This window comes from Rhinoderma darwinii, chromosome 3 (genome assembly GCF_050947455.1).
Source record: "Rhinoderma darwinii isolate aRhiDar2 chromosome 3, aRhiDar2.hap1, whole genome shotgun sequence".
Classification (NCBI taxonomy): Eukaryota; Metazoa; Chordata; class Amphibia; order Anura; family Rhinodermatidae; genus Rhinoderma; species Rhinoderma darwinii.
In genome coordinates, this window is record NC_134689.1 from 119982241 (window position 1) to 120006379 (window position 24139).

Genomic DNA, 24139 nt, shown 5'->3' on the forward strand with positions numbered 1-24139 from the left:
TGAAATCCATCAAAACTCATCTGTTTCATAGTTACAGTATGATAGACAGCAAAAAGGTGAAAACAATAAAATTCCATAGGATTTCATTTAGTTGGATCCATCGTATGCCACTGCATATCAATAATATCAGACAAATGACAAGCACACTATCAGTAATAGTCACCAGGGTTCAGTGCCCACCCAGTAGATCAAGAGTGCTCATGTGAAGTACATTCTAATCATAAAGATTATGGGACTGTAGATGTTACTTTGTGGCAGCTATCCGGTTAGTGATAGCTGCACAATGGACAAGTACTGTTAATAGTAGTAGGCCATGGTGAAATGAGGAACCGACGTAGAGGCAGATGAAGGCCAAGAAGTGTAAAAGCTTCAACCAATTCTCATATTAATGCTTTGTGCTTGTTTTACAAAATTGTCATTAATTATACGTTTTCAGTAAGATGCTGATTATACCTGGTAGCTGGCCAAGAGTTTGCTCTTCCACATGGTGCTATGCATATCATGCACAGAAAGGCGTAGATTGTGATAACTATCCTTAAAATGTAAGATCCGTGGCTCATCTAACATCTGCCCCCCCTGTTGTTTCTCCAGCTGTATGACCTCCTGTGGGAAAAACACACACAATTATAATGAGATAAAACATGTTGTACATGATTAATGCATATAAAGAAAATGGCCAGATAGCATCTCCGCATTAGCACTGCTTCGTGCACCCAACTCTTTGCTTGTACAGGCAATTTGCATCCATCAAACATAGTTTCATATATTAAGTGCTGCTTACATCTGTTTGTTTGCGAGCTTCCTGCGTGTGCAGAGGGTTAGTGACCCTACAGTAGAGTCTGGCTACCATCCTCGAGGGTACAAATGCCTGCTTGGGCACAGCTGGCTTTCTTACACAGCTGATGAACAATCTTGAGTTGATGAGAACTAAAGTTCAAGTGAGAACTCTCTAAAGAGGCCAACAATGCACGTCCTATAGACGGATGTAACAGAGCCTCAGCGATAAGTGGTTTCTTCCAACGTTCATAAACAATAAAAAGCAGCATAGTACCACTGAAATTGTACGGGTTATTGTACAATATTGCAAGGAGTTTAACATGTCACTACTGAAGGAGGTCAGTTTTGCTTAGTTTGTCTTTTTGCTTTCATTATATAAAAAAAACAATAGGAAGTAGCAGTTACATCAGAGTCTTTGTGCCTGAGGGGGGCCAAAGACTTCTCTGGCACATAAAAAGACATCAGTATTATAAATCGCATATGGTAGGTGGAGGGTCCTGTTACAGAGTTTGCATTGTGGCCCAAGAGCTTCAAATGACCCGCATTTGTTTAGTGTCTCCTTATATTGTTAAGGGGTTACACAGCTGTACATAGTGTTCTCTATCTCTGTTAAGATGCCAAAATGTAGTAAAGGACACAGGGGAGATTTGTATTGTATCATATAGTTATGCCATAAATGGCGTCTCGGAACAGATCGATAAGTATGATGAAATGAGCACCTCTGTTTTTACCATCTTAAAGGGGTTGTCCGGACATTTTTATTGATGGCCTATCCCTAGGATGGGCCATCAATATCAGATTGATGGGGGTCTGACTCCCAGCACCCCCACTGATCATCTGACTAAAGGTGTCACAGCATTCATCGATATGGCCTTTTCACAGTTTAAGGGACTGGGCTGCAATCCCAGGCACAGCCACTGTGGATGCATATTGCACAGTTCTTGGTAAACACTGAAGAGACCGCGATGCCGAACGACACGGCCCCTTCAATCAGCTGATCAGCAGGTGTCCCGGGAGTCAGACCCCCACCGATCTGATATAGGCCATCAATAAAAAATGTCCGTCAGCCCATTTACTGTATTAAACATTTTTAGAAATTAAATTATATTTAATGCCTATCACTTGGTGGCAAGATATTGATTTAACCAACATTGGTTTAATGGAAACAAGAAATCAGACAGATATTGGCATTGCCATTAGGGTTAAATAGGTCATACACCTATTTATGAGTATGGCCAAGGTACATTGCTAATATTTTTTTACTCTTTTAATAGGGCCAAAAGCTTTCTATCCTCACATAATACTCCGAAGCACTTACATAGGCCATATCTGGCAATGGAGCAAGTAATAAATTATAGTATTGCATTATGTTTTATGTGCTACATAATCAACATTCTCCTGTCATTCCAGTCCGTGAACCACATCCAGGCTTTAATAGCTGTGGTTTATGTGTGGCTTTCCCCTCTCACTCACCTTCATGGCATCTTGTGTGTCAGGGATGCAGTATACTCGTAGGCTGTACTCCAGGCTAGTGCAGGAGTTGGGGGCAAAGAGCAGCAGCTTTAGGCGCTTTGTGGCTGACATGCTGAGAGACTCTCCCACCAGAGCAAAGCGTCCCAGCTGCTCTGTGAATAGGAAACAGCTGTGGGACTCCAGGTGACAGTAAAACTGGTGCGATGGGCTTCCCCCGTCAAGCTGCAAGACATCCTGTTAAAAGCAAGTCGTACATACAGGATCAAGAGACCACCTCTAACAAGAAAATATCCGTATGTGTTCAATGGAAATAGTTGTTATAAATTTCTAACCACCATTTGTAGCTCACCTTTCATAAAGGGCTTTTTTTTTTAGGAATTTGCGGAAAAAATCTCCATGTGCCTCCATATAAAATCCAAGATATATGAAGTTACACCACAGTCTATAAGCGCTGTATTGCGGATCTGTACAACACAGATCTACAATATGGCCATGGGCATCAAATACACATCTTGGAAGTTACACAGAAATTGTAGTTCGGGGTTAATTTTATGATATCCAAGGAACCAGAATTTTGAATTCCTCTTTGAGCTCACAACCAGCACAAGATAAGTAAAGGATTTACAAACTTACTCAACTTCTTATGTAAATTCTAATTGTGGAATTCTCCTTTAACTGTACTTGAAGGTAAATTATTGCTATGGGCTCCACCAGTTTCTCATTGTAATGCCTCCGCATATATGTCTTTGTGATCCCAGTGTGTTTGCTGAACGTGATGACATTGAGCGTTCAAAAACACAATGACTACATTGGGTTGTAAAAAAATCTTATGAGAGCAAAATAGTTAATTTATATTACAAAATAATGAAACACAGAAACAAAAAGTGATAAAGACAAAAGTAGTGCCGCCACACGTTCCTGAAGTCCTGACAGTTAATACATTAGTGCAATATAACCTATAGGCACCAAATGACAGCTGGCAAATACTGAAATATATGTTTCTTTAAGTAGCCAGCAGCCAATGTCAACCGTCATCAGACTTAATGTTAAACCTAATGTCTAGACATCATTATCCAACAGCAAGAACATGACGTTATGAAGGCAGAGACTGCATGGAACATTTTCTGTATCCCTCAAATCCAGCCTTCATGTGATTCATAGTCTGCACTGTAAAACTGCAGCCCGTCCAATAAACACCGTCAGCGAGGGACCTATACTATTCTCTGGGAATGTCTCTTATCAAGTACAGCCTCAAGAAATCAAGTTTTATTATAATAATGACATCCTGAAGGCAAGACATCAACTTAATGTGCCTCAGATATTCAGCGCCAGTGACCTGACAATCTTACACGCTGCACACAGAATTTATAGAGTCAAAAATCACTATGGGACTATCTCACCAACAATGCAAATATACAACTTACAGTAAAGAGCATTTATGCCAAAGATAAAACAAATGGCAGTAAACTCAGGTCATTAAGTTGTTACAAATTCTATTTACTTGCCTCCGAGTTTCATCCATTTCTGAGAAAGCTGATTGATAACCAACATGGCTCCCATAGCGGTTATGCCCCTGCTTTCCTAGCGTTATCAGCAATATTTTATTTAGCAATATTTTATTTAGCAATACTGGAAGCAGTGGATGTATTAATGAATAACTTAGCAGATTTGCCATTCAGGAATTTGTAAAGCTAGGTAAAGCTGGGAATAGTAACAGTAGCCATACTGGTGCTCAACCAGCCAATGTCGGACTGAAGTATCTTGGGCCCACAAGAGAAAATAATACTGAGGTACCGAATATGTGAATGTACACTTTTAACTTTGCAAAGAGATTTATGAATCAGTCATATCAATCAACTTTAAATGGGGTTCTCTTTGGCTGGGTCTTTGGGGCCGATTAATGTGTCCGAAATTGGGCCTACCGGAAAATCCAGTGGCACTCTGGTGAGTCAGTCTGCCCCTGCACCTAGCTGTAACTTTTACCTAAATATATATAACTAAGAAGAAGCTGAATAGAATTTCTTACAATTTACAGAACTCAAGACCTTGGCTTGCTAGAAGTGGAACTTTAAATCTTAGGTAATCAATTAAAGTGAGGATCTTTATGAGCTTTGGCATTAGTAGCTTTAAAGCATAGATGCCAGTCATTTCAGGTGACTTTTCATAGGAAGCTGTCATCTGGCCATTATATGGCTTTTGTATGGCATTTTGTAATCAGTTTTCCCCACTGCAGGCTCTATCTCTAATTGTCAGTTTTCCCTGAGCTCAGCTCCAGAGTCAACAGAGAAATCTTGCTATGATGTCTCCCATACACTGCACACAGAGAAGAGGAGAATCCTGCTCCCCATTGTCTATCATATACATATATAGAAGCAGCAACATGGAGGACATTACATAGCAGTACTGACAGGTTTAGTTGTGAACTCAGCACTAAGTGAGATATAAGACTTACTAGAAGCAACAGCAATGTCTACGTTATGTCTATGTGTCTCTCTGCAGCTGCTCCTTCCTCTTCCTTCCCCTTCTCCATAGACTCCTATGCGCAGCATAAAGTCTGGTTTCACGTGAACTGATTCGTCTAGTCTCTCAATACAGATTTTAGAAGTGAATTGAGAGTGAATGATCAATGAAGGAGGCAGGGGAGGAGAAGAAGTGGTTCATTAGTGGAGAAAGAGCCATTTTTCTCTAATAAGATGTATAACAAAGTTTCTTATTTTCTCTTGTAATATTGATTTATGTAAACATTTTTGAAACAACAGTGACCATTTAAGGCTAGAGCTACATAACAAAACACCATTGTTTGCGAGTGGCAAAATCACAGAATTACCGTGACTCATGTTGTGACTTCAGTATTTCCATTCAATGCTTTAATGTGGAGAAAAAAATTTCAAGTGACCATGTCAGATTTTTGCAAAGGTCACAGTAAGACTCTGTCTAGACCAGCGTCATTACTTTTGTTAATAATCCAACCATAACTGTTATGATGGATCAATTTTCCAACAGATCCAAAAAGATACTGATGGACCCCCATTGACATCATGGTTCTGTTTTTTTTAATGACATAAATAGTGATGCAGAATAAAAAAATATCAGAAAGCTTGACAAAAGCCTGATGGTACCCCTGAACAGTAGTGGGAACAGAGCCTTAAATCCCGACATTACCTTGGCTAGTGGGTGACACTTTGTCACCATAGCCTTAAGGTATATTATAACACAAGATAACAGTTCCTCTTATTTCAGTGTTTTACTATTCATATACTTCTGAGCTATATTTTAGGAAAACCATCTCTCAGATCAAGAAGACAGTCCTCACTTACACATACTGATATGATTTTGTATGAAATGATTTAATAAAGCAGCTGTTACAGTGTAGAACAATAATACATCACTGGCTTAAATACTAGTGGCCAGATAGAAATCTCTTATGATGACTGCTTTGAGCCTGTCTATCCTTCCAGGTTATTATTATGTTTATCCATTTGACAGACATTTTATGTGTAAGAAAAAATGAGATGGTGATATTATTATGAGATAAAAGGAGTGCATTGTCAGCAGCTGTGAACGGACGCCACTTCCATTGTGTTCCCGGGGGCCAAGGCCAAATAAAATACTCTGTAGAAAGAAAGAAAACCACTATGTACAGCCAGATAATGAAGATGAGGATCAGAGGATCATCGCTTGAAATTAAAGTGCAATTTAGACCACTCTGCGTTGCAGTCACGTTGTTGGATGGCTTCTAGGGAGCCGAGATTTCAGCTTGTCCTAATGTACATACCAATTTGCGTTGACTTTTTTATTTATGACACTATATATTATGACACTATATATTATGACACTATATATTATTGCATGCAGTGTTTCAGAGAAAATATTTCCATGTTCAAGACTATTGAACATGTAACCGATTTGAGGCCAGAACTTTGATATATCAGTGCTAAACATAATATAAAAGTATGGTTTCTAAGGGGTTAATCAGTCTATAATATGTTTTTTTTCTACATGCTATAGGACTTACTGTACGTATGGTGATCATTGTGACCTGTGGTGTATGTAGATCAAGATCAAGGCATCAAGGACTAAACAGTTCCGAGGCATTTTGAATATGATGCTAGCTAATACTTTTTACAGCTTATAGTTGGAACAATGTATCCAATCTAGGCTATCCTCTGTAAGCTAAACCCATCAACAAACTAAATCTCTCTCCTGTCATTAGGGTATAGTACGAGTAAGGCTTTGTTCACATCTGCGTCAGAGCTCCGTTCAGGCGTTCCATCGGTGCTTTCCATCCGAACGGAACCCTTGCTGAAACAAACGGAAACCATAGGTTTCCGTTTGCATCCCTATTGATTTCAATGGTGATGGATCCGGTGCAAATGGTTTCTGTTTGTCTCTATTGTGCAAGGGTTCCGTAGTTTTGACGGAAGCAATACCATAGCCAACTACGCTATTAATTTAGTAAAAATGACGGTACCCTTGCACAACGGAGACAATCGGAAACCATTTGCACCAGATCCGTTACTATTGAAATCAATGGTGATGCAAACGGAAACCTTTGGTTTCCATTTGTTTCACTCAGGGTTCCGTTCTGATGGAAGCCCAGATGTGAACAAAGCCTTATTTGTGTGGGAAAGATTTATCAGTCTAGAGTCCAGTCCATTTCACTCACAGAGGATTGCCTACTGTGGATGCATTTGAGAAAAGTCTCAGCTATGAAAAGTATTAGGTCTGCACTGGGCTGTATTGGCCCTCATTTATATACTGTATCTAGTGTTTTTCTTTGTCTTATTTTTCTAAGGTAATTTAGGGTGTCTTTACACATCACGGTCATATTGCTATTTAGCCAAAAAATGCGGCAATCAAACATGCAAACACACCCTTAGGGAATTATTTAAGTAGAATTATTTAAGTAGAAAATATGTATGTAATTGTCATCAGATGAACTGAGAAGTTCGAAGCGTGTAGGTGTTCTCTGCCCGGGATTTGAAACACTTGTTTTATTATTTGATACCAATAAACAGCATTGCATCTCTTACCTACCTCATCGTGTGCCGGACCCTAACTTTTTTCTAAGAATGAAGGACCTGTGAGCTTCTATTGGCTAATACAGGTCATGTGATATGAAGGAAGGTCCTTGATGTGGAAGCCATTGGTGTCATATTTGCTTTTGTAAGTATGTTGAGAACGGTAGTGCCTAGAGAGCTGAAACCTTCAGAAGCGCGTGATTTACTTATGTGCCAAATTTGGTGCAGATTGGTCCAGTCGTCTGGCTGTGCATAAAGAACATGCAACAGACATCAGAAATTCATTTATATATATTTATATATGTGTATATATATATATATATATATATATATAGATATATAGATATAAAGAGAGAGAGATGGATATAGATATAGATATATAGAGAGAGAGATAGATATAGATATATAGAGAGAGAGATAGATAGATATAGATATATAGAGAGAGAGATAGATATAGATATATAGAGAGAGAGATAGATATAGATATAGATATATAGAGAGAGAGATAGATATAGATATAGATATATAGAGAGAGAGATAGATAGATATAGATATATAGAGAGAGAGATAGATATAGATATATAGAGAGAGAGATAGATATAGATATAGATATATAGAGAGAGAGATAGATATAGATATAGATATATAGAGAGATAGATATAGATATAGATATAGATATAGATATATAGAGAGAGAGATAGATATAGATATAGATATATAGAGAGATAGATAGATATAGATATAGATATAGATATATAGAGAGAGAGATAGATATAGATATATAGAGAGAGATAGATATATATATAGAGAGAGAAAGATATAGAGATACTAACTTTTTTTTGGGGACAATTCTTTATTATTCTTTTGTTACATTTTTTTAATCCCATGAAGGGATACATTTTCGGTAAATTTATTTTATGCTTATAATGTATTGGCATACTCCTGTTTGCTAATACATTACACTATATCATTATGACACAGGTGTGCCCTAACAGCATGCTTACAGAACAGACGCTTACAGAACAGATGCTCTGGGGTCTTTTCCATTCAGTTATCCTATGGATGCATTACTATGGACTAAAATATGGGCTATACCTAGGTTTGCCACCTTTCCCGCTCAAAAATACTGGCCCAAAAAAAGTGGGTTTGGTTTTGAGTGCATGACTTTCGGTGGAATGTGATTTTACACGTGGAGTTTCAATGTCTTTTTGGTAAAGTCTCATTAGACAATATTCAAATTAGATTAATGTCGGCCGAGCCCGCTGCCCCCTGCCACTCCGGTACCCAAATTGCGTAGGTCCCTGCATGACAAGAGGCTGTCACACTGTTATTAAAAAGGTATGACAGCAGAATTTCTAATACATGTATATTAGAAAACGGTATAATTTCCTACTCTACAAATAAATAAATGAAACAAGTAAAAATACGGACAACCCAAATAATAACTGCAGATGACTGCATTGTGTTAAGCTGGGTACTGATATATAAAGCTTGCCCTGATTGATAAGACCTGAAGCAGCCATATGGTTGTCATGTGAAATATCTACCAAGACTAGCCCAATGTTCCCTAAAGACCAACCTGTCCTTAATGATTTCTGTACATAGTATCATCCAGTCCTTAAATATAAATGTCTATGTACATTCTTATTAAAATTGTTATATTGAGTTGGTATCTGCTAACAATGTAATGAGCCAACCTGACTGCCTACTCAAAACTCCTCATAGGGGAAGCAAGGGAAGTTGGATTTTTATTTTTGTTTATTCCAGATATAACTGGTAGGGTAAGTGTACATAGAGCCTAAATACTGCAGATAATCCGCAGCATAATACAGTAGCAGAGTGAATGACATTTGAACAAATCTCATCCACATTGACAAATTGACCTGCGGTGCGTTTTTTTGATCCGAAGCATGTCAATTGTATTTGCATAATCGCTGCTTTTTTGTTGCTGCTTTTCCCCATTGAATTCAATGGGGAGGTAAAACCCACAACAAATAGCAGATGTTGGGGGTTTTTTTGCGGCAGAAAAGCAACAATTCCACCACAAAAAACTCAACTCAGAAAAAAATCTTATACTTATGAATAATTTTGTGCTTCTTCATCCAGGCCGGCCTCCTGGGATAACGTTTCATCCCATGTGACCGCTGCAGCTAATCACAGGCTGCAGCGGTTACATCGGATGAAACGTTATTCCAGGAAAAGTCATTGCCATGGCTACATAATTATGAAACTTTTTTTTTTTATATGCAGCTTTCCACAGCGGACATTCCGTCCGAAAAACTGCACCACAATTTGATGCGGTTTTTTGTCCGGAATTCCCTGTGGCGCCCATGCCGGATACGCTGTGAGCTTGCTCTCAGCCTATCCATCCTGTGTGAACATAGCCGCACCATGGGCACCCACAGCATATCTCCTTTACCCTATTGAAATAAAATGCATGTCTGGCCTAGCTAAATATACATGTTTATGATGGAGTTATGGCTGATAAACAACAGTGTTCTTATTTGTGGCCAGCATTAAACTCATGGCAGAACACTCATTGGTCCTGACAGCAATATTCCACAACCTTCCATAAATATGCACGCTCAGCATGGCCAAACTTGCATAAATATTTCAGTGATGAGAGGGAGACAAGCAGTTGCCAAACACCCTGGGCTGCCATCAGGGCAGTACGGCTGGTAGTGCTGTCAAGAGTCTGGCTACATAGATAAAAAGTGGGGCCCATCCACCGCCATTGCTGCCCATCACCGCATTTTTCGTAAGTTTGAACAGGGCTCCAATGGTAGTTATTTTGCAGAAAGAAACAGTTCCTGCACAGTAATAGATTTAGGACTTTGTATGCACTGATACACACAATGTTCTGATACTGGCCAGCATCATACAGCGTCCGGACCTTGAGACAAATGTCCCAGCGAAAAGTCCCTTGAGGGAAAAGGAACGGGCCCCAGTACATTGCAGAAGCCTGTTCCCGCTGGGGCCCTGCTCAAAGTTATGAAGTACCATGAGCCGGCAGACAGCATTGGTAAGACTTAACAGCAGAGCTTGAAGCAGGACTCTGGAGCACTAAGTACAAAGGGGTCTGGTCGTTAATCCGAATTTATTTATTTTTGGTCTAGTTTGGGGTCTGAATTAATTTAGGGTTCTGGTCTGGGGTCCAAATTAATTTTAAGGTCTGGTCTGGGGTCTGAATAAATTTTGAGTTCTGGTCTGGGGTCTGAATTAATCTTGGAATCTGAATACATTTTGGGGTCTTCCTGGGGTCTGATTTAATTTAGGGGTCTGGTGCTGCATGTGAGGAGGTGGCTGATACTTCATCCAGCGTGCCACAGCACTTGGCAATCGATCGTAGACCCTGCAGGAGCAAAAAGCAGCAGCCAGAACTGCATCTCGGTGAGTGACTGCTCTGCACAGGCAGCTGCTTCAGTGCAATGAATTTTTCTTATTGTCCCCCCCACTACACTCCCACAGAGCCCATGCACACCTACTGTCCCTCCTCTGCTCCTCCACAGAAGACCTGTCAGGTTGCATCTCCCCCTTGGCCTCCCTCCCACTGCTTTCTGTTCCCCCAGCCCTCTCATCGCCCCACAAAGCACTGCCACCAAGTCTCTCTCCTTTGCCCCTGAAAGAACCCATGCCTAACTACTGTCTCCGCAGTGCCCCTACACGAAGCCCTTGCCAGTTTGCTTTTCACCCCTGCTGCTGCCACTTTTTGTTGAACTTCCCCCACCAGTAATAAGGGGCCCGACTCTTTGACTGTAGGGGCACAGGAACTCCTGATTACAGCCCTGCGGACATCTTTGACAGCGGCTTATCTCTTGTAGGATATCTGTCCTCGGGGGACAGCCAGGGTTCTCCAATACACATTTTAGATAGCATCTGCTGATATCGATTTTTTATGTGTGAGCAGCATTAACTATGCATAACTGTTATGTCCCACAATACACTGCTCTCATTGCAGGAACGCAGCAGAATTCTGATTTTAAATGAAAAAGACCTCATGGTCATGGTAGAAGAAAAGCAAAGGAAAGTCGTTCAACATGTTATGTAGATTATAAATGGGTAATGTTGTAAATTGTTGTTAAAATGTGGAGTTTTCATTTAAATACTGAACTTCTCTTTAGTGTTCTTCTGTTTTCTGACAATCATACAGTAGATTACATGCTCAGTATTTCTTTTCTTTGTAAACGTTTCTTTTGTGAACTTCATTCATCCCTTAATGAATGGGCCCGAGGTTATAACCACATCAAAACATGTTATTTCTAAAAATGTTGAACCCATAAACAGGACATAGCAGCACTGAAGCTGAAAGTACCTGCCCTTAAATTTCCATGAATTATTGTCAGTTATTATATTAGTTTAGCATTAGCTAGGGGGCATCAAGCATCGGATTGTAGCTAGTGATATACAACATTACAACTAGCCTGTAGCCTATGTCAGCCATCATCAACCTTTATTGCGCACCTGCCGTCTAGACATCATCATCCCACAGCAGAACATGACATTATGAATGTAGAGAGCACACAACACATTACCTACATCCCATCATAGATGCCACCATCAGCATGCAGCCTATTCAATAAATCCAGCCAGCCAGGGACCCATCGCAGTCACCATATATAATGTCACAGGCTCCAAATATCATTGCTACAATATTAACAGGACCAATCTTTTCTGGTCATTTTACAAGGAACAGAGGCAAGAAACCCAGGTATGATCTACATTAAATGGACAGAGATTCTTTTTATTTTTTAATGTTTAGCACAAAAAGTGCAATTTTGCATTGATCAATAATAGAAAAAAAGATATAATAGATAAAGAGATGCTGTTTCGATTTTACAAAGCATGACCCCGAAAAAGAACCTGTGACTATATATTTTTGTAGCCCAGGACACAACGAAGAAAATATGACAGTTGTTATATTGAAAGATCATTTCAAATTTCAAAGAGAAAGAAGGGTCTGGGAATACAAATTTATGACAGTTTTTGACACATTTAAGGGCACTTTCAGACACGGTGGAAATTTAGGCAGCAATTACGCAACGAATCTGCATCAAAATTTGCATATTTGACAGCTTTCTCAGACTCAGATTTTGCAGCGGACTTGCCGCAGATTTCAGTCTCTGAAATCTGCAGTTAAAATCTGCTGCTTCTCCGCAACAGACTGTGCAAGCTGCAGAGTGTAAATTCTACACCGCAAGCTAGTTTCCGCACTGTTATTTTCTCGCAATGTCTGCACTAAGTTACCTAAAAAGCAATAGAAACCAAATAAAAAAAAAGACTGCTGCGGATTTCCACTGCAGCCTGTCCACATCAGAATTCCACATCAAATCTGCCATGTCTGAACGTGCCCCAACACAGAACTGCATGTGTCGCAAGGATTTATGTCATGTTACAACGTCTAATGTATATGCCCTGGAGGGCATCAGCTCTTAGCTAACATCAAATTAGAAACCAAAAAACTTTCACACTGCTTATATTTGAACTAATGAAGGACTTAAGGACTATGTACACTTTTAACTGGATTTTTTTAATTAAATCTTTAACATTTTATTAAAATGTTTTGGTGTTTTCAAGCACTTTTTTTAATTTACTTTTATTCATTTTTTTTTTACTTTTTACGATACAGCTTCTATTTATCCTGTATACATAGAAGCTATATGGTTCTTTCTCAGCCGATTCCGTAAGTTCAGCTGAACTGACGGCTTGACTGAGAGCGGGTTCTGCCTATCTCTGCTGAACACAGATGGCAGAGGCAAAATTAGTATTTTCTGGTTCTAACTACCCTAATCACTGTCTAACCTTGGGTGGTTGGCGTTTATAAACTGACATCACTAACTTAATAAAAAATAATAAATAAATTGGTCTGTGACAGGGGTCACTTCTATAAGCGGATGTTTTCGTGTGCTGAATAGTTAACGAGAGAAACCCGCTAGATTCTAGCATTTGTTCCCTACTCTTCCCTTGTAAAATAATGGTTAATTGTTGATTACAATGGATGCTGTTATTACTGTAGTGATGGTAGCAATTTTATGTATTTATTTTATAAAAAGCCCAAAATAACCAGTAGTTTAACCAGTCTGTCTAAATGAATCCAGATGTTCATCTTACAGCTGGATTATCACCGTGCTGACAAAATAGATGGCTGACTACCACAAACGATGACACGTCTCGTCTCAGATATTTCTAAAAATAAATTTAACTAGACAATAGCTTTAATCACTGATAAAAAACTGAAAAAAGGCAAATAAAGTACATCCCCATAAACAGCACAATAAGAGTGTTTTGCCATAAAGCTGGGAGTGTGTGCTGGTAGTCTGACCCTCATAAGCAATATTGTCCCTATATGTGCAACAATAAACAATATTAACAGCAGTCACACAGCCATAGGATTTAATAAGATTCTGACTTTCTCCTGCCACCACTTGGGTGAGCTCACTTCATACATATTTATATAGCTCGCTTATACGCAAGCTGCTCCTAGCGGCGGCTGCCAGCAGCTTTTTGCCTGCTCTGCCAGGAATCCGGGAGATCTCCCCCATTTCTATAGACTCAAAGACAATCCAATAGAGAAGACAAGTATGGAAAAAATGCCCCTTGGCAAATAGCCATTTCCTTTCCTGTGCTGGACTGCATTGGTGAATTGAAACTGTGGCTCCGTATGGTTTATATGGCCACTTCCTCTCTCATACAGTTTTGCACAAAGCTAAATGTATACAGTAAGATTTGCAGGTCAGCATCTATATATTTAGACATTAAAGTTGTGTGAGAATGGGAAGTCCATGACATGTTATTGTCTGCTGAATAACGTGAACACTAAGTGCACCTATGAAATAAAATGTCACAACTGTCAGCCTATGTTACTTATACCTAAACTTTCTGCTCAGCACTACGGCCTGGACATGTTTCCTACTGAGACATTCATTAGCGGCTGTACATGAATCCGCTACTTTGATAATATGTATGCGCAAAGGTCACACATATGGGTATATGTAAACTTTGTCTGAGATGACCTTCGCTGATAATATTTAAAAGGATATTTATTTTTCCATCCATTGTGTTACCACAGCTTGTATTAAAAGAGCTGGCATATATGTTAAGTACTATTAAAGTAGGTTATGTCACAAACAGTGTCTATTCTTAAAAGGGCTATGGTATCCCTCTCATCTCTCTCTTTTAATATGTATATAGGTTGGATATCCTTCGATCCAGGGCAACCAAACTGCAAATTACTTCACATACAGTACAGTGTTCTTACAGCCTGTATTATAGTCTAGTACTGCATTCATACTTCTGCAGGCTTCAGAGCTGAAATCTCCTAAATTAGGGTATGTTCACACGCTGAGAGGCAGTTACGTGTGAAAAGACAGACTGTTAACAGATGCCTCGTTTCACACGTAAAAGCTCCTCCTCGTAATTTACGAGGCGTCTGAGACGCTCGTAAACCTTGAGCCGTGCTTCATTGATTTCAATGAAGAACGGCTCAAATTTCGTGGCAAAGAAGTGCCCTGCACTTCTTTGCCGAGGCAGTAAATTTACGGGTAAATAACAGGTCGTCTGCACAGTACGTCGGCAAACCCATTCAAATGAATGGGCAGATGTTTGCCGACGTATTGTAGCCATATTTTCAGACGTAAAACGAGGCATAATACGCCTCGTATACGTCTGAAATTTGGCCGTGTGAACATACCCTTATAGGAGCTTAGCTAAGCTGGGATGTATCTGTCAACAAGTTGTTGATTACGTTTAACATGTTTGTTGATTCTGAATCAGTGATCAATCATGTACAAGATTGTTGTCATCATTACGGTTATCAATGGTTATAAGACATGAAATGTCCTAGTGCTAATCCTGAGGGTATGTTCACACGGCCAAATTTCAGATGTATACGAGGCGTATTTTGCCTCGTTTTACGTCTGGAAATACGTCTCAAATACGTCGGCAAACATCTGCCCATTCATTTGAATGGGTTTGCCGATGTACTGTGCAGACGACCTGTTATTTACGCGTCGTCGTTTGACAGCTGTCAAACGACGACGCGTAAAAATACAGCCTCGTCAAAAGAAGTGCAGGACACTTCTTTGGACGTTTTTGGAGCTGTTTTCTCATAGACTCCAATGAAAACAGCTCCAAAAACGGACGTAAAAAACGCCGCGAAAACGGCGTGAAAATGCAGCGAAAAATGTGAGTTGGTAAAAAACCGTCTGAAAAGCAGGGTCTGTTTTCCCTTGAAAACAGCTCTGGATTTTCAGACGTTTTTGTTGACTACGTGTGAACATACCCTTACAATAAAGGATGGCTTGTTTTTTATGATTGAAATTGCTGAGTCTATGGCCAGATTTGGACTAAATTTATAAGATCGCAAGGACAATGTCAAATTATTGAGGCTTTTAATTCTAGACCTTAGTATTGAATTTTTAATGTTCCTTTTGTTTAAGTAAATAAAGTTATTCCCTAGAGTTCTATGCCTTTTAGATATCATAAGGAGCTCTATACAAATTGCTCACAAAACATGTCAACAATTGGCCTTTTTGAGGGGGAAACCTCTTTTCAGTGATTTAAGGATTTTTTTCCTCAGTCTTCCAAGATGCCCTCAAGCAAGGTGAAGGGAAGGTTGATCCTTTGTTGACTTTCTTAATGAATAGGTCCCAGCAGAGGGAAATTGTAACATTTATCACCAAAGTAGTTTCAGAGAAATTGGCAGTGAAAATCAAACCAACATTTAAACATTATATATTTGATATCTAAACTGATGGAGCTATCAGCACTGACTACACCAGAACCCTGGAGATGTCATCAAGAGATCTGTTTTCTTTTGATGCCTGACACACATTGTTCAGCTATTTGAGTTCTCACATTTTTACAGACCGTTAAATAAACACCAACATTGTCCACAGACATCTGGTTGTCACTAAAATGTCATACAATATACTGAATTTATACAATGACTTGCATTTATTTGAGCCTGTAAATCTTTATTTCTGCCAAAATGACAATGAATTTACAATGAAGTCAAGTGGACCATACATCTGCCAAATATAATTAGGTCTGGGTATGTTATGCACAGGCTGCATAGCTCGGTGTTTTTGAGGTTGTTCTATTCTACATGGATCGGCACATGATCTTACTGTACATACAGACTGACCCTGTTTAATACACTGGTATTAAAATGCCTTATAATAAGGTTTGTTGTACTACAATGTACACATGCATTATGTAATAACAGAGAATTATAGGGAGGGCACTACGGGCAATTGCCCAGGGTTCTCCACCACCTAAGTGCCTCTACCTCTCAATTCCCTCTAGTACTTCCCAAGCAAGAAATTAGTTTCTAAAGTTTTTAAGTGTGCCTTGAAGAATATAAAGTCTTTAATATGTGACAGGACAAGTTTGTTTTTCTTGTTTGCAGCTCTGATTCGGTGGCTGAGCGTACATATTTATTACCATTGGTAAATGAGGATAAGTGACTGCCTAACAGTCAGTGCCAATTGGACAAAGGTTAAAAACCAACATGTCCAATCCTTGTGTCTTCCAACAGCATGGCCGCCCCATACCCATTACATTGCTGGCAGATCCTATCGACATTGATGGCATCTGCCAATAGTTATCTCAAGTGTATAGCCAGCTTTAAGGTGTTTTCTCAGAGTTTAAAAATCATATTTTGCGGCAATATATGAAAACCAAAAACTTTCCAGTATAAATATTCTTCAGTACCCCTGCTGTTGGTGTCCTTTGTCCCTTTGACAGAGGACACTAGTTTCAGGGAAATGGAGAGGTAAAAGTAAACTAAAAAGTTACATCGTTTTTGTATTTTGCCCCTAAATAAATATTTAAAACATTAAACTTCCAAAAACATAAGATAAATGTTAGTAGATCCCACCAATGATGACAGGATCTGTTGATAATCATATGTGTAACAGGGGAGAAAGCCACTAGCTCATTTTTTGCCATGGGGCCTCGACTAACATACACCTTGCACTAATAATATATAGTGTACATATGTAATATACAAACAACATGGCCAAAACTACTGGAGACCCAGTCTTATTTGGCTATTTCAGATTTATATACTATTAACAGGTACATAAAACCAAGCATACGGTAATACAGCTCATTCACTCATTGTCTTATGATGCCAATATAGTTTGTATGCCTTGCTAGACTTTTTGCAGTCAACTGTGAATATTGTTACTGTGAAGTGGGAATGTCTAGAAGCAATAACAGCTCAGTAAGACACAAAAACTCACAGAACACGGCACCCAAATGTTGAAACATGTGGCATAAAAAAATCATCTCTCTTGCAGCATTAAAGGGATTTTCCCAGAATGGACAATTATGACCTATCCCTAGGATAGGTCATAATTGTCTGATTGCTGAGGGCCCCACTGCTGGAACCCCCACCGATCACAAGAACGGAGGTTCCAAACCCCCGTTCCTCCTCACTGCTCGACCGCAATGAGGAGTAGCTTGAATGGAGCCGTGATCAAACATGCGCCTACCGCTCCATTCAATGTCTATGGGATAATTGGCCATTATGGGAATAACCCTTTCATGATGGAGCTTCAAACTACTTCCAGAGGTAATATCAGTACAAAAAAATGTTCTTCAAGAGCTTCATGGATTGAGTTTCCATGACAAACGTACAATCCCGGTCATTAATGGAGTGGTCCAAAAGAACATTACTATTGGCATTCATTCATTCATTCATTCATTCATTCATTCATTCATTCATTCATTCATTTATTCATTCATTCATTCATTCATTCATTCATTCATTCATTCACTTAAATGATGAATTACGCTGGTTATATGGCAGTCTTATGGTCAAATCTATATGTGACGGATGCCAGAACGAACAGTTTCAACTGGAAAGCTTAGTGGAGAAGGAATAATGACCAGTGGAAAGAAAACAACATACAATGTCTTTCTAGAGAATTGCATTTGATCTGTTTGCAGCAGTTTGGGGAAAGCCCTTTACTATTTCAAAATAACTATTCCTTCAAGTGAGGTCCATTTAAACAAATTGGATGAGCATCAAATGGCAGAACACAACTGGACTTTGATCTTTTCTTCATTGAGACTTTTGTGATAAATTGAAAAACGGACCCAGGACTTATCTCCCAACTTATTATTGTTCTTGTGACTGAATGGACATGAATCACCACCATAGCCTTGATACAGTAGATAGATAGATAGATAGATAGATAGATAGATAGATAGATAGATAGATAGATAGATAGATAGATAGACCACAAAATACAATTATAGTAGAAGTTTAGTCATGCCATGCAGGGTTTTCCGTGATAGGAGTTCATGTTTGGGGTAATGTAGCATTGATTTTCTCATGAACAGTTGTTTAGTTTGACTTGATAGGGGATGGCCAGGAACAGTCTGTCACTATTAAGAGTTATGAGGCTCTCTGAATACGCTGGTTTACAGTCTAGTATGAAGACCCCAGAACATTCTTCCCTTCACTTTTGTAATTATATAATATTAAATCATAAAATTATTTAAAGGGGTTGTCCACGACCGGACAACTGATGACCTATCCACCAGATAGGTCATCAGTATATGATCGGTGTGGGTCCGACACCCGGACCCCGCACTGATCAGCTGCTCTTCTGCCTTCGGGCGCCGGTTGTTTTGAATAGTATGCAGTAGTTTGAGCCAAAAGCAGATGGCTCCGGTCACGGAATAGCAGCTGAGCTGCAGTACTGCACCTCTGCTCCTATTCAAGTAAATAGGGGAAGAGCTGCAGTGGTCAGAGTCATCTGCTTCTGGCTCCAACTACTGCATACCGTTCAAAACTTCCGGCGCCCGGAGTCAGCTGGAGCAGCTGATCGTGCGGGGTCCGGGTGTCTGACCCCTACCGATCATATACTGATGACCTATCCTCATCAGTTGACCGGTCATGGACAACTACTTTAATTATAATTTTTAGGTAAATGCAGTTGCAAGAAAAAAAAGAAAGTGATTTCAGAATTGATTACTAAAAAAATGTGACCTAATTGTTATCTAAGTCACAATAATTAAAAAACACAATCTAACTAAACGAATAATACATATAGAGTTGTGCTGTTCATGTTTTTTTATTGAAAAGACTGAGTAAAGATCCAAATTGCACGGAGAAAAAAAAAGAAAAGTGAACCCTTAAATTTAATAACCTGTAGATCCCCTTTAGCAGCAATCACCTCCACCAAACATTTCCTGCAAATACAAATTAGATTTAAAGAGGCTCTGTCACCAGATTTTGCAACCCCTATCTGCTATTGCAGCAGATCGGCGCTGCAATGTAGATTACAGTAACGTTTTTATTTTTAAAAAACGAGCATTTTTGGCCAAGTTATGACCATTTTCGTATTTATGCAAATGAGGCTTGCAAAAGTACAACTGGGCGTGTTGAAAAGTAAAAGTCCAACTGGGCGTGTATGTGCGTACATCGGGGCGTATTTACTACTTTTACTAGCTGGGCGCTCTGATGAGAAGTATCATCCACTTCTCTTCAGAACGCCCAGCTTCTGGCAGTGCAGATCTGTGATGTCACTCACAGGTACTGCATCGTGTCGGCACCAGAGGCTACAGTTGATTCTGCAGCAGCATCAGCATTTGCAGGTAAGTAGCTACATCGACTTACCTGCAAACGCCGATGCTGCTGCAGAATCAACTGTAGCCTCTGGTGCCGATGTGTCCTCGCTCGTCTGACACGATGCAGGACCTGTGAGTGACGTCACAGCGTGATCTCTCGAGAACACGGCTGTGTCTGCACTGCCAGAAGCTGGGCGTTCTGAAGAGAAGTGGATGATACTTCTATACACAACGCCCAGCTAGTAAAAGTAGTAAACACGCCCCGATGTACGCACATAATACACGCCCAGTTGTACTTTTACTTTTCAACACGCCCAGTTGTACTTTAGCAAGCCTCATTTGCATAAATACGAAAATGGTCATAACTTGGCCAAAAATGCTCGTTTTTTAAAAATAAAAACGTTACTGTAATCTACATTGCAGCGCCGATCTGCTGCAATAGCAGATAGGGGTTGCAAAATCTGGTGACAGAGCCTCTTTAACCAGTGTTGAGGAGGAAATTTTGACCGTACCTCCCTACAAATGTGTTTCAGTTCATCAATATTTCTGGGATGCCTTGTTGTCACAGCCCTCTTTAGGTCATGCCACAGCATCTCGATAGGATTAAGATCTGGACTTTGACTTGGCCTTTCCAAAATACAAATCTTCTTCTCTTTCCACCATTTTTTAGTTAATTTACGTGTGTGGTTTGAGTCATTGTTTTGTTGCATCACACAACATCTCTTCAACTTGAGGTCACAGACTGCTGCCATTACATTCTCCTGTAAAGTGTTTTGATACACCTTTGAATAAATGTTTTGCAAGGCGTTCAGACCCTGAGGCAGCAAAGCACCCCAAAACTCTGATGCCCCATCCACCATGCAGTTGGGATGAGGTTTTGGTCTTTGTATGCAGTGTTCTTTTCCCTCCAAACATAGCATTGTGCATTTGTGCTAAAAAGTTCCTCTTTTGTCTCATCTGTCCATAGAACATTTTTTCTGAAGTATGGTGGAAAAACCAGGCGGTCTCGGGCAAACTTGAGATGGGCCGTAATGTTTCTTCTTGGACAGCAGTGGCTTCCTTCGTGGTGTCCTTCAATAAACACCATTTTTGTTTAGTGTTTTTCTAAAAGTGGACATATGAACAGAGGTTTTTGCAGTTTGTAGATTCTTTAATAGGTTTTTTGCTGTTACCCTTGGGTTCTTTCTCAACTCTTTCAGGATTGCCCATTGGAGGGATTTTAACAGGACTCCCACTCCTAGGGAGAGTAGCAAAAGTCCTAAATTTTCTCTATTTGTAAAAATTTGTCTAACCATGGATTGATGTACACCCAAGTCTTTAGCAATGCGTTTGTAGCATTTTCCAGCTTAATTAGTCTCTATAACACGTCTTCAGAAAGTTGTTTCGCTCGAGGCATGGTTAACACTAACCAATTTTTTTTGAGAAGAAGAGATTTGTTAATTCTCAGGCTTCGTGTGCCTTTATTAAATGGGGGAAGCACCCGTGAAACCCACACTTTCGATCTCATCTCCTTAATTGAAACACCTTTTGCCAATTAGCTCATGGAGATTTTGATAAAACAGAGGTTCACTTACTTTTTCTCCCTGCACTATGGATGTTTACTCAATCTGCTCAATAAAAGACATGAACAGTACAATTGTGTGTGTGTGTGTGTGTGTGTTATTCGTTTGTTAGATTTTGTCTATAATTGCAACTCAGATAACAAATAGACCACATTTTATTAGTTGATTACAGTTGATTACAGTTGGAGGAATACAGGTAATTAACTTTTCTTGCCTCGTATTTGCCTAAAGGGGGTTTTACACAGGACGATTATCTGGCAGACGAGCGTTCATAGAACGCTCGTTGCCAATAATTGCCTAGTGTAAACAGGGCAGCAATCAGCAGATGAACGAGCAAACACTTGATCATCTGCTGACAGTATCATTTTAAAAAAGCAAAATCACAAACAGGGAGACACACTGCCGACATGATAATAATGTACGGGGACGAGCGATCGGAGTAACGACCGCTTGTCCCCATCCATAGGTTCGTGTGGCAGGAGCAAACGAGCGCCGATCAATGATGCCTCGTTAATCGGTGCTTACTGCACCAGCCTCTTATCGGCCTTAACTTGAACTTAATATCCAAAAGAGAAAAAAAGCGTGTGGAGGAATCCTCCAGCTCACCTGACACACTCCTGTGTGTCGTTGACAGCGCCCGGTTCCCCGTGTCGGCACACGGATTCGAATAGACAAATAGGGGACAGAAGGCAGGATCCAGCGCTGTGGTGTAAATAAAATGGAAACGACGTTTCCAAGTTTAATGTCCTGGGTTAAAATGGAAGATCCAGTGGTATAGGTCCAGGGTGTAGATATAGTGGGAAGAGGGTATCCTCTGTGGCCTACGCGTTTCGGACGTCGCTGCGTCCTTAGACTTGGCTATGACAGCCAAGTCTAAGGACGCAGCGACGTCCGAAACGCGTAGGCCACAGAGGATACCCTCTTCCCACTATATCTACACCCTGGACCTATACCACTGGATCTTCCATTTTAACCCAGGACATTAAACTTGGAAACGTCGTTTCCATTTTATTTACACCACAGCGCTGGATCCTGCCTTCTGTCCCCTATTTGTCTCCTTGAACTTAATATAAATGGATGGGAATCTACAATGAATGACTTTAGACAGTATAAGTAATAAATGCATTAACAGCATTTGTAGATTTTGTAAGTAGCACTTTATACAGAGCAGTTAGTGGCCACAACATAGCTATTGATTACAGATTTGTGGATATCCCATCTTCCTGCTGTATTACATTGATACTTTTATCAATAGCTGGAAACTATTGTGGTGCCCTCTGCCAGTTAAAGTGGAAATTGCAGCCTTTAGTCAATTAACTGCAAGACAAAGATGTAAAATATAAATGCAGCAGATTTTGTTTGTATGGAGATCTAGAGGCCTATTAAGTTGAATGTATGTGTGACTGCCTGTCAGTCTGTGATCTGTAGTAGGCTTGCAGCCAGCGTCCTGTCAGTGTGATTTTAACAAATTGCCATATTTGTGACCTACCTCCCAGCTGCCTTCACAAGACTGTTTCTTCAGGCGCACAGTCCAGTTCTCAGGGCTAGGTTCCAGGCAGTGGTCCATTGACAAGATAACAGGCTGCGTAAGTAAGACTCCAGGGGGGCCACAGCTGACGATGGGACCCAACAGCGTCTGGCAGCCAGCTAGAGGTAACCTCAAGAAGAGAAAGGAAAGGTAGACAAAGTGAGATGAAAAAGAATTGATCTCTCTCTCTCCCTGTCAATTTAATTGCTCTGTGATGGGCGGAAAAACACACGTCATCTTTAATGAAACTGTGAGTAGGACACATACTAAAGACAAGTACAGCAAGGGGTACATTTTTGCTTTGAAAGGTATTATGAAACCAATTGTTTTTGCTCCTAAAATGAAAAATAAATCAGCTTTGCAAATAGTCTTGATTAAAACTACCACATCGTTTTATATCTGCAGCTTTAATACAGACCTATATGTCTGCATGATTCCAGACTACAAAGAATATCAACTTTACAAATGTATGTTAGCGAGAAGTTATAGACAGTATGGCTGCAGGGTTAGACTACAGAGGGTTTGTTTGTAGTCTGTAACCATAGAGACACATAGGTTTGTATAGGAGCTATAGACAAAATGGTAGGAGATTTTTAATCAAGACTATATGCAAAGTCACTTGATTTTTTTATTTTAGATGCATTGGAGCAATAAAACAATTGGCTGGAGAGGTGGACATAGCCTTTGAGCTATTCAGTATTTAAGGATAATGTTTAATATTTCCATTTTAAAATGCACCATAAAATAAAAGTGAGATATATTATAAAATATCTTCAGGAACTTACCTCACATCTTTCTGTTTCTGACCTATTCAGTATTTGAGTTTTATAATCAATATTTCACTTTGAAAATACACAATAAAATAGTGAGATCAATTATTAAATATCTTCAGGGACCTACCTCACATCTTCCTGTTTGTGAAGTGTCAGGTAAATTTCATAGATTTTTCCCCGGGGAATGGCATCTGGAGGTATGAGTAAACTGAGGCCTAATTTAAAGCAGACAGAGTACAGTATCGATATCACTCATGCACAGTCCCAGACTTTATGTTACAAGATTTTACATTTAAAAAAATTACACCAATATTTTCAAATAAATATGTATATATATATAAACACAAAAACACACACACGCACGCACGCACGCACGCACGCACGCACGCACGCACACACACACACACACACACACACACAGAC

The 24139-nt window shown here is 39.7% G+C and overlaps 1 protein-coding gene across 3 annotated transcripts in view; it reads right to left on the reverse strand.

Annotated features, from left to right (window-relative positions):
- The window catches only part of UNC5A (unc-5 netrin receptor A), a 331913-nt gene that overhangs the window by 21425 nt on the left and 286349 nt on the right, over positions 1-24139 (reverse strand). For all 3 annotated transcript variants that reach the window (XM_075856631.1, XM_075856630.1, XM_075856629.1), the window contains 4 exons: positions 23844-23931; positions 22905-23073; positions 2251-2484; positions 454-603 (listed from right to left, as the gene is read on the reverse strand). In XM_075856631.1, the coding sequence (XP_075712746.1) occupies positions 454-603; positions 2251-2484; positions 22905-23073; positions 23844-23931 (641 nt within the window). The remainder of the gene's footprint in view (positions 1-453; positions 604-2250; positions 2485-22904; positions 23074-23843; positions 23932-24139) is intronic.